Below are 11,078 nucleotides of genomic sequence, written 5' to 3'. Positions count from 1 at the left end.
GGAGAGGGAGGGGAGGGTGGTTTCACTTCCCTCCAGGAACGAGGAGGCAGCGCCAGGGAGAGGGAGGCACCCCGAGATCTCGGGGATTTGGGGACCCCCGGCCATGGCCTGGGTTGGGGACGGAGTCGGGGGACACCTCACGGGTAAGGGGGAACCTCGTGGGGGATTTTTGGGGGTCACCAGTGGGGTTGGGGGGCTGGGATTTGGGGGCTGGGGAGGATTTTCCTTCCTCAGGATTGGGGAATTGGCTGGGGAGAGGGTCCTGTCCCAGGAAAAGGGGTTAGGATTCGGATTCCTGAGTGTGTTCCCCAGTGGATCAGGGATTGTGGGAACGGTCCAGGGGGAGCCGGGAGCCCTGGGTCAAGGGATGTCCCCAGTGCCACACTGGGGACCCCAGGGCTGTGTCCCCCCTCTGCAGAGGGGACACTCGGGGGTGCCAGGGACCGTCCTGTCCCCCACTGTCACCCCTGGTGTCACCACAGTCCTGGCTCGGGTCCCTGCAGCCATCCTGGAGTCCGGGAGCAGCGAGGAGGAGGAGGAGGAGGAGGAGGCAGCTCCCGGACAGGTATCACTTCCAGGCTCCTTTTCCTTTGGATTCCCCCTTCCAGATCCCATAAATCGGGGGGATGGGGGGGGTGCCCTGTGTCCAGATTCCGGGGGTGACACAGGCACAGCGTCCCTGGCACTGGGGGTGTCCGGGTGGCTCAGGGCTCGGCAATGGAATTCCAATGGAATGATGATGGAATTCCAATGGAATACCCTGCCAGTGCCAGTGGAATGCCAATGGAATACCCCGCTGGTGCCAGGCCAATGGAATTCCACACCGGTGGAATGCCATGCCAATGGAATTCTGCGCCAAAGCGGTGCCAGTGCCAAACAGCGCCGTTCCAATGGAATTCCATCCCGAGGGCATTATCCCGAGGGCCATCCCATCCCAATGGAATTCCACCCCAGGGGCCATTCTATCCCAACAAAATTCCATCCCAACAAAATTCCATTCCAAGGGTCGTTCCGTGCCATGACAACGCCACGCTGTGCCAACACGGTGACATTTGCCACACTGTGCCAACGGAACACTGTGCCAATGGAACTCCATGCCAATGGAATTCTGTGCCAACCCTGAGCCTCATTCCCGTTTTTCCCATCACAGCACCTGCTCCTAGATGCGGTGCCAGATGACACCGAGACTCGGCTGGCCCAGCTGGAGCAAGGTGAGCCCTGACCCTTCCTGGGGTCCTGTCCCTTTGTCCCATCCCCATGTCCCATCCCCATGTCCTGTCCCTTTGTCCCATCCCCATGTCCCATCCCCATGTCCTGTCCCTTTGTCCCATCCTCATGTCCCATCCCTTTGTCCCATCCCTTTGTCCCATCCCCATGTCCCATCCCTTTGTCCCATCCCCATGTCCCATCCCCATGCCCTGTCCGTGTCCCATCCCTATGTCCCGTCCCCATGTCCCGTTCCCACTTCCCATCCCCGTGTCCCATCTCTGTGTCCCATCCCCCTGTCCCATCCCCCTGTCCCATCCCCATGTCCCATCCCCCTGTCCCATCCCCATGTCCATCCCCGTGTCCCGTCCCCACGTCCCATCCCCACGTCCCATCCCCACGTCCCATCCCCATGTCCCATCCCCCTGTCCCATCCCCATGTCCCCAGTGTCCCTGGCACCTCCCTGACCCCCTGGTAAATCCCCACCCTGGCTCAGTGCCAGCCCCACTCCCGGGTGCCCTGGCCGGGCTCTGGCCACGCTGGTGGCACCTGACCCCCGATGTCACCGCCGGTGTCACCCTCAGCGTCGCAGGCGCTGCTGGCCGAGCTGGCGGCGCTGGACACCGAGGTGGAGCTGGAGCAGCAGAGCTGGCAGCGAGCGCAGGCCTTCAGTGCCCAGGTGGGGATGGGGACAGGTCCCCAAAATTGTCCTTTCGTGGGGACAAAGTGCTGGGGCACCCTTGAGGCACACCCAGCTCAGGGGGTGCAGGGGGAGCCCCAATCCTGGGATTCTGGGATCCTGGTGGAGCAGGAGAACGCGCGGCTGGAGAGGATCAGCCTGGCCGGGACACCCGAGGGAACCCCTGAGGTGGCCCCAGAGGAGGTGACACCTGTGATGACCCCCAAGGTGACTCCAGAGGAGGTGACACCCACAGGGGCGGCACTGGAGGAGCTCCCTGCCCCTGCCCAGCTCCCAGGTGAGCCTGGGGTGTCCCATCCCATCCCAAATCATCCCAATTCCATCCCATCCCATCCCATCTCCTTCCCATCCCATTGCATTTCCTCCCCATCTCATTTTTTCCCATCCCAATCCCATCCCATCCCAATACCAATTCCATTCCATCCCATCCCCATTCCATCCCATCCCGAATCATGCCAATTCCATCCCTGCCCCGCTGTCCCCCTCCCAATGTCCCCAAATCCCAGGCTGTCCCCACACCGAGCCTTGGGGACATTCCCAGGCCCCATTTTGGGTCAAATCAAGCGAAAGCGACACCGAAATCCAACCGCGGTCGCCGACACCGCCAGCGCTTCCCCTTTCCCATCCTCTTTTCCCAGGGTTCCACTTCCGGCTCTCAGCAGCCTCTGGGGACCTCGTGGGGACATCCCAAGTTCCCTGACCCTACCCTAGGATGACCCTTGGGGGTGTTGGGGGTGTCCCAGGGGTGCCACCCCGCTGTCACGCCTCCTTCCCGCTGGATGCCATTGCAGAGGCAGATTCCAATTGGGATTTTGGGGACACAGGGGGATGGGGTGACCAGGGGGGCTCAGGGGGGGGGGGGGGGGGGGGGGGGGGCTGCACTGCCCTTTCCCAGCCCTTTTTTCCCCTTTCCCACCCCTCAATTCCCCCTTTCCCAACCTTTCTCCCCCCCTTTCCCAACCTTTTCCTCAATTTCCCAGCCCTCAATTCCCCCTTTCCCAACATTTTCCCCAATTTCCCACACCTCAATTCCCCCTTTCCCAACCTTTCTCCCCGCTCATTTCCCACTTTTTATCTCCCTTTCCCACTCCTCATTCCCCCCCACCATTTCCCACCCCCGTTTTCCCCCTTTTTTTACCCTTTTTCCACCCTTTCCCACCTCCCATTCCCTCCCTTTCCCATCCTCTTTCCCCTTCCCCCATTCCCACCGCAATTTCCCAGCCCTCAATTCCCCCTTTCCCAATCTTTTTCCCCCCCATTTCCCACTTTTTCTCCCCATTTCCTACTCCTCATTTTCCCCTTTTTCCTCCTTTTCCCCCTTTTTGCCCCTTTTTTCCCCTTTTCCCCATTTCCCACCCCTCATTCCCACTTTTCCCCCAGCTACACAGGAAGATCTCTCCCAGCTCCTGGAACAGCACCGGGACCTCCAGGCACAGCTGCAGCACCTGCACACCCAGGTACCCCAAAACCAGCCCGAACCCCCCTTTCCCATTTTGGGATTTTTGGGATTAAGCTCCTCACAATGTCCCAGGGCTCAGGGTGGGATTTTTCACGGATTTTTTGCGGATTTTTTGTGTATCTTTCACTGATTTTTCGTGGATTTTCTCCCAGACTTTTTGCTGATTTTTTGCTGCTTTTTTGTGGATTTTCTCCAAGACTTTTCGTGAAAATTTTCAGGACATTTTTGTGAATTTCTCCCAGATTTTCTCCCAGATTTTCTCCCGGATTTCTTCTGGATTTTTCGCAAATTTTTCACAGATTTCTCCCAGATTTTTCACTGATTTTTTCCCCATTTTTTCCCCTGAGTTTTCGCGGATTTTTCGCGGATTTGTCACAGATTTTCTCCCAGATTTCTCCTGTACTTCTCCCTGATTATTCACGGATTTTTTGTAACGTTTTCACAGATTTTTTTGAGGATCTGTCACAGATTTTCTCCCGGATTTTCCCCCGGATTTTTCGCAGATTTTTGCAGATTTGTCACGGATTTTTTACTTATTTTCTCCCGGATATTTCCTGGATTTCTCACATATTTTCCTGTATTTTCCCGGCACAGCTGGAGCTGGAGCGGGAGGAGCAGCAGCGCCTGCGGGCGGCCCTGGCCGCCAGCCAGAGGGCACTGAGGTCCTTCAAGAGAGGTCAGCAGTGTCCCCGTGTCCCCTCCAGTGCCACCGGTGCCACCCCAAACCAATGGCTGGCAGCTGCCCGTGGTGTCCCCACCCACGGCAGGTGGCCGTGCCCCAGTGCCCGTGGTGGCATCACCTTCATTTCCCTCTTTTCCCCTCCCTTTTTTCCCCTTTTTTCCTCTTTTTCTTCTTTTTCCCCCCCTTTTCCCCACCCTTCTTCCCTCCCTTTCCCACCCCTATTTCCCACCCCTATTTCCCACCCATTTTCCCCCTTTTCCCATTATTTTTACCCTCCTTTCCCACCCTTTCTTTCCACCTCATTTCCCTTTCATTTCCCACCCTTTTCCCTCCCATTTCTCAAACCTTTCCCACCCTTTCCTTCCACTTCCCCCCTTTTCCTCCCCCATTTTCCACCTTTTTTCTGCCTTTCCCCCACCTTTTCCCCCATTTCCCACCCTCATTCCCCCTTGTCCCACCCCATTTCCCACCCCTCATTCCCCTTTTTCCCACCCCTCATTTCCTCTCTTTCCCACTTTTTCCTCTCCCATTTTCCACCTTTTCCTCCACCCTTTTCCCCCCATTTCCCAAACTTTTCCCACCCTTTTCCCCTCTTATCATGCCTCATTTCCCCCTTTTCCCACCCTTTTTTAACCTTTCCCCCCTCCTCTCCTGTCTTTTCTTCCCCCATTTCCCACCCTTTTCCTACCCCTCATTTCTCCCTTTTCCCTGTTCCCACCCCCATTTCCCACCCTTTTTCCCCCCTTTCCCACCCCTCATTTCTCCCTTTTCCCACCTTTCCCTCCTATTTTTCCTACACTTTTCCAACCCTTTCTCCCCCCGTTTCCCACCTTCTTTACCCACCCCTTTCCCACCCTTTTCCCTCCCATTTCCCAAATCTTTTCCCCCATTTCCTGCCCTCTTCCCCCCCTTTTCCCCGGTGCCACCCCGCTGTCCCCGCAGTGTCCCAGATTGTCACCCAGGATTACTGCCAGGCCCTGGAGCAGCTGGAGCTGGAGCAGGACCTGCGCTGCCACGCCGAGGCCTTCGCCCACCAGGTGCCACCAAGGCCTTGGGGACACCGCTGGGGGTGGCACGGAGGTGACAGTGGGGTCACCCATCCCGAGGGAATGGGGTGATCCCGAGGGAATGGGACGATCCCAGGATTCTCCCACTGCGGTTTCCCGGGATGGAGCCACCAGCACCTCCAGAAGGTGACACCGAGGTGACACTGAGGGGTTGGGGACACCGCTGAGGGTGGCACGGAGGTGACAAAATGGTGTGCCACCACATCCCTGGCACCCATCCCGAGGGAATGGGACGATCCCAGGATTCTCCCACTGCGGTTTCCCGGGATGGAGCCACCAGCACCTCCAGAAGGTGACACCGAGGTGACACTGAGGGGTTGGGGACACCGCTGAGGGTGGCACGGAGGTGACAAAATGGTGTGCCACCACATCCCTGGCACCCATCCCGAGGGAATGGGACGATCCCAGAATTCTCCCACTGTGGATTCCTGGGATGGAGCCGGGTGGGATCACCACCAGCCCCTTCAGAGGGTGACACCGAGGTGACAGGGAGGTGACACTGAGGTGACACCCCCGCTCCCAGATGCTGGTCCAGCAGAAGGAGGCGAAGCGCCAGAGCTCCATCCTGCTGAGGAGCGCCACGCCCGATTCCCAAATCCTGGAAGCGTTCCAGGAACTGGAAAAACTCAGCCGGGAGCTGGAGGAGACGTGGCAGGAACGGCGCCAGCGGGTGAGGGACTGTCCCCAAGCTTGGGGACATCGCGGGGAGGGGACAGTGGGATCCAGATCCCACCTCTCCATTCCCACTATTCCATGGAGTGCTGCTTTTCCATGGATTTCCCTCCATGGATTTCTCTCCATGGATCTCCCACCACGGATTTCCCATCGTGGATCTCCCTCCATGGATTTCCCACCGTGGATTTCCCACCATGGATCTCCTTCCATGGATTTCCCACCACGGATTTCCCACCATGCAGTTCCCACCATGGATTTCCCTCCATACATTTCCCACCATGGATTTCCCTCCATGCAGTTCCCTCCAAGGATTTTCCTCCATGGATTTCCCTCCATGGATTTTCCCTCCATGGATTTCCCTCCATGCAGTTCCCTCCAAGGATTTCCCTCCATGGATTTTCCCTCCATGGATTTTCCCTCCATGGATTTCCCTCCATGGATTTTCCCTCCATGGATTTTTCCCTCCATGGATTTTCCCTCCATGGATTTCCCTCCATGGATTTTCCCTCCATGGATTTCCCACCATGGATTTCCCACCATGGATTTCCCTCCATGCATTTCCCTCCATGGATCTCCTTCCATGGATTTCCCTCCATGGATTTCCCTCCATGGATTTCCCTCCATGGATTTCCATCCCTGGATTTCCCCCCATGGATTTCCCAAGGTGTGGATGGAACCTCATCCCACAGCGGGGGCAGTTTTGCCCTAAAACCCGCCGGGAGTTTTTCCCCAAATTCCCGATTTTAGGGTCGGGGAGCGTTGCCGTCCTTGGGGTTTTCCCAGATCCCGGAATTCCCACATCCCGCAGGAGGAGGAGCTGGAGCAGGAGCGGGAGGAGCTGCAGCGGGCGCGGGAAGCGCTGGAGGAGGAGCGGGAGGAGAAGCGGGAGCTGAGGGAGCGGCTGGAAGGGCTGGAGAAGGAAGGTGGGAATTTCCACATGGAATTCCAGAGGGTTCCAGGGGATTCCAGAGGGATTTTAGAGGATTCCAGAGGGATTCCAGAAAATTCCAAAGAATTCCAGAGGCGATGCCAGGGGGGATTCAAAAAAATTCCAGGGGGATTTAAGAGGATTACAGGAAAAATCCAGAGGGATTCCAGGGGGATTCCAGAAGATTTCGTACAGATTCCAAAGAATTCCAGAGGGATTTTAGAGGATTCCAACAGGATTCCAGAAAATTCCAGAGGGACTCCAGATTATTCCAGAGGGGATTCCAGGAGAATTCCAGAAAGTTCTGGGGGGATTCCAGATAGATTCCAAAGAATCCCAGAGGGTTCCAGAAGATTCTGGAGGAATTCCAGGGGGATTCCAAAGGGATTCCAGAAGATTCCAAGGGGGATTCCAGAAGATTCCAGGGGGATTCCAAAGAATTCCAGATGATGCCAGGGGATTCCAGAACATTCCAGAAGAATTCCAGACAGATTCCAGGGGGATTTTAGAGGGTTCCAGGGGGATTCCGGACAATTCCAGAGGGATCCCCAATCCCGATCCCGCCTCATTCCAGTGGGATCCCTCCGGGAGCAGCTGGCGCAGCAGCCGCCACCTCAGAGCCACCCCGAGGTGCCACCGCCGCCACCGCTGCCACCGCCCGCTGCCACCACTGTCCCCGCCGAGTAGGTGACACATCCCGGTGGCTTTTCCAATCAATCTTCTGGAATATTCCTGGAAAACCGCTGTCCCCACCCTGACTGTCCCCTGGAGGGGAGGGGACGGGGTGACAGACGTGAGGTGTCACCTCCTGTCCCCTCCGGTGTCACCTCCTGTCCCCCCCGCAGCCCCCTGGCCGCCCTCAGGCAGAGGAAGGCACGGAAAAACCAGGAGCAGAGTGAGTCCTGAGGGGTGGGGACATCGGGAGTGTCCCCAGAGTGCCACCAGGGTGGGGACATCGGGAGTGTCCCCAGAGTGCCACCAGGGTGGGGACATCGGGAGTGTCCCCAGAGTGCCACCAGGGTGGGGACATCGGGAGTGTCCTCAGAGTGCCACCAGAGTGGGGACATCGGGAGTGTCCCCAGAGTGCCACCAGGGTGGGGACATCGGGAGTGTCCTCAGAGTGCTACCAGAGTGGGGATATCGGGAGTGTCCCCAGAGTGTCACTGGGACAGGGGGGTGGGGATATTGGGAGTGTCCCCAAAGTGCCACCGGGTTGGGGGGGGTGGGTGACATTAGGAGTGTCCCCAAGGTGTCACAGGGACAGGGGCACTCCAGGGGTCCCTGAGCTCCATTGGGGGTGATTTGGGGACAGGGGAGGGGACAGCTCCACCCTGTGTCCCCAGCCCTGTCCCCAGCACGGGGGAGGTGACAGCTCCACCCTCAGTGTGACCTGAGTGGTGTCACCAGCACGGGGAGGTGACACGCGGTGCCACCCTGGCAGGTGACTCAGGGGCCGAGGACATCCGTGCCCGGGCCGTGCAGGAGATGCTGGAGCGGATCCGCACCGGGATCGTCCTGCGGCCAGCCAGGGCCAGGCCACCCCCGTGCCAGGTGACAACGGGGACAGCGGGCTGGCAGGCCTGGCATTCCCGGGGGCAGGAATTCCCGGGATTGAGCCATTCCCGATTTCCAGCAGGACTCCGTGGCCAGCAAGAGGAGGAGCGCAGCGCTGGAGCTGCAGGGGATCCTGGTGGGCAGCGCTGTCCCCTTGGTGTCCCTCTGATGTCCCCACACTGTCCCCTCAGTGTTACCTTTGATGTCCCCTTTGTGTCCCCATGGAGTCCCCATGATGTCCCTTCGAGGTCCCCACGCTGTCCCCTCAGTGTCCCCTCAATGTCCCCATCATGCCTCCATGGTCTTCCTCTAGTGTCCCCTTGGTGTCCCCATGATGTCCCCTTTGGGTCCCCATGGTGGTGTCCCTTTGATGTCCCATTGATATCCCTCCCATTGATGTCCCCACAGTGTCCCCACAGTGTCCCCATGGTGTTGCCATGCCCGCCCTGCAGTGTCCCCATTCTGTCCCTGTGGTGTCCCCTTTGTGTCCCTTTGTATCCTTTTGGTGGCCCTTGATGTCCCCTCAGTGTGCCCTCACTGTCCTCTTGGTGTCCCTGTGGTGTCTCTTCGATGTCCCCGTGGTGTCCCCATGCTGTCCCCATCACGTCCCCCTGGTGTCCCTTCAGCTGTCCCCTTTGTACACCCACGGTGTTGCCGCGCTGTCCCTGCAGTGTCCCCTCGGTGTCCCCTCTGTGTCCCCTCGGTGTCCCCTCGGTGTCCCCTCGGTGTCCCCTCGGTGTTCCCCTGGTGACCCCGTGTGTCTCAGGGTGCCCTGCGGAGGCCGAGCCGGAGGCGCAGCCGGAAGAGCCGGGATCAGGAGCGCGGATCCGTCCTGGAGCTGGGATCCATCCTGGAGCGGCGCCGCCGGGCCCTGGACGCTTCCATGGGGGATTCTGGGGGAAACCGGTCCATGGGCACCCATGCCACGGGGAATTCCATGGGCACCAATTCCTTGGGAAACCAGTCCATGGGCACCAATGCCACGGGCAATTCCATGGGCACCAATTCCATGGGAAACCAGTCCATGGGCACCAATGCCACGCGGAATTCCATGGGCACCAATTCCATGGGAAACCAGTCCATGGGCACCAATGCCACGGGCAATTCCATGGGCACCAATGCCACGGGCAATTCCATGGGGAATTCCATGGGGAATTCCATGGGGAATTCTGTGGGCACCAATTCCATGAGGAATTCCATGGGGAATACCATGGGCACAAATGCCAGGGGAAACCAGTCCATGGGCACCAATGCCATGGGCACCAATTCCATGAGGAATTCCATGGGCACCAATGCCATGGGCACCAATTCCATGGGCACCAGTTCCATGGGGATTTCCATGGGCACCAATTCCATGGGAAACCATTCCAAGGGCACCAATTCCATGGGCACCAGTTCCATGGGGAATTCCATGGGCACCAATTCCACGGGCACCAGTTCCATGGGGAATTCCATGGGCACCAATTCCATGGGCACCAGTTCCATGGGGAATTCCATGGGCACCAATTCCATGGGCACCAGTTCCATGGGGAATTCCATGGGCACCAACTCCATGAGGAACTCCACGGGAGCACAGGAGCGCGACGGAGCTGGGAAGGAGCCGGACGCGGGTACGGAGCTGGGAATGTCCCCAAGGAGGGCGCGGAGGTGACATCGGCAGCTGCCACCTCCTGTCCCCTCCTGCCCCCGCTGCCATCCCTGTCATGGCTTTTCCCAGGAAAAAAGGACCAGGACCAGGACAAGGACCAGGACCAGGACACGGCCAGTGTCCCCTTCCGGCCCCGGGGCCTTGGTGGCCTCCCCAGGACGCGTCCCCGCCCTCGCTGGGTTTGGGACAGCGGGGACAACGCCTAGGAGCCGCTTCCCAGGAATCCTCACCCTCCTTTCCTGGGATTTTCCAGCTTCATTTTCCGGGATGCTCCCACCATCAGTTCCCAGGGTCTTCCACCCTTTTCCCCCAAGATTTCCCACCCTCCCTTCCAAAGATTTTCCTGCCTCCTTTCCAGGACTTCCCATCCTCAATTCCCAGGATATCCTGCCCTCAATTCCCTGAATTTCCCACCCTCCTTTCCCAGGATTCTCTACCCTTTTTCCCCAGGATTTTCTGCCCTCATTTCCCAGATTTCCCGACCTCCATTCCCAGGATTTCCCAGGATTTTCCACCCTCATTTCCCAGGATTTTCCCACCCTCAACTCCCAGGATTTTCCTGTCTCCTTTCCCAGGAATTTCCACCCCTTTTTTCCCAAAATTTCCCAGGATTTTCTGTGCTCCTTTCCCAGGATTTTCCAGCCTCAATTCCCTGAATTTCTTGCCCTCCTCTTCCAGGGTTTTCCCAGGATTTTCCACCCTCAATTCCCAGGATTTCCCACCCTCCTTTCCCAGGATTTCCCACCCTTTTTTCCCAAGATTTTCCTGCCTCATTTCCCAGGTTTTCCTGCCCTCATTTCCCGGGATTTCCTGCGCTCCTTTCCCAAGATTTCCCACCCTTTTTCCCCAGGATTTTCCACCCTCCTCTTCCAGGGTTTTCCGAGGATTTTCCGCCCTCCTTTAGAGGATTTCCCACTCTCATTTCCTGGGATTTTCCCGCCTCATTTCCCAGGATTTCCCACCCTCCATTCCCAAGATTTTTCCAGGATTTTTCACCCTCGATTCCCTGAATTTCCCGCCCTCCTCTCCCAGATTTTCCTGCTTCATTTCCCAGGATTTCCCGCCCTCCTTTCCTGGAATTTCCCACCCTCCATTCCCAAGATTTTCCCAGGATTTCCCACCCTTTTATCCCAGAATTTCCCACCCTCCTGGGAACCC

General features: G+C 58.1%; 1 protein-coding gene across 3 annotated transcripts; it reads left to right on the top strand.

The window, feature by feature from the left end:
* The first annotated feature begins 25 nt into the window (after positions 1–25).
* On the top strand, positions 26–10,266 carry LOC132326839 (shootin-1-like). Of its 3 annotated transcripts, none has more exons than XM_059845541.1 (16): positions 26–143; positions 504–565; positions 1,151–1,211; positions 1,792–1,886; positions 2,019–2,184; positions 3,288–3,364; positions 3,961–4,042; positions 4,991–5,085; positions 5,639–5,785; positions 6,599–6,713; positions 7,293–7,401; positions 7,564–7,613; positions 8,160–8,269; positions 8,352–8,408; positions 9,039–9,882; positions 9,990–10,266. In XM_059845541.1, the coding sequence occupies exons 1-16, from the start codon at positions 104–106 to the stop codon at positions 10,124–10,126; spliced, it is 2,247 nt and encodes a 748-aa protein (XP_059701524.1). In that variant the 5' UTR covers positions 26–103; the 3' UTR covers positions 10,127–10,266. The 3 variants fall into 3 exon arrangements, with proteins under 3 accessions (XP_059701524.1, XP_059701523.1, XP_059701522.1); XM_059845540.1 differs by having other exon boundaries at positions 30–143; positions 483–565; positions 8,355–8,408; XM_059845539.1 differs by having other exon boundaries at positions 30–143; positions 483–565.
* The last annotated feature ends 812 nt before the right edge of the window (positions 10,267–11,078 follow it).

The sequence above is a fragment of the Haemorhous mexicanus genome, chromosome 4 (assembly GCF_027477595.1).
Source record: "Haemorhous mexicanus isolate bHaeMex1 chromosome 4, bHaeMex1.pri, whole genome shotgun sequence".
In the NCBI taxonomy this organism is placed as follows: domain Eukaryota; kingdom Metazoa; phylum Chordata; class Aves; order Passeriformes; family Fringillidae; genus Haemorhous; species Haemorhous mexicanus.
The sequence above is the reverse complement of the archived record's forward strand: the minus strand, read 5'-3'. Positions and strand labels throughout refer to the sequence as shown.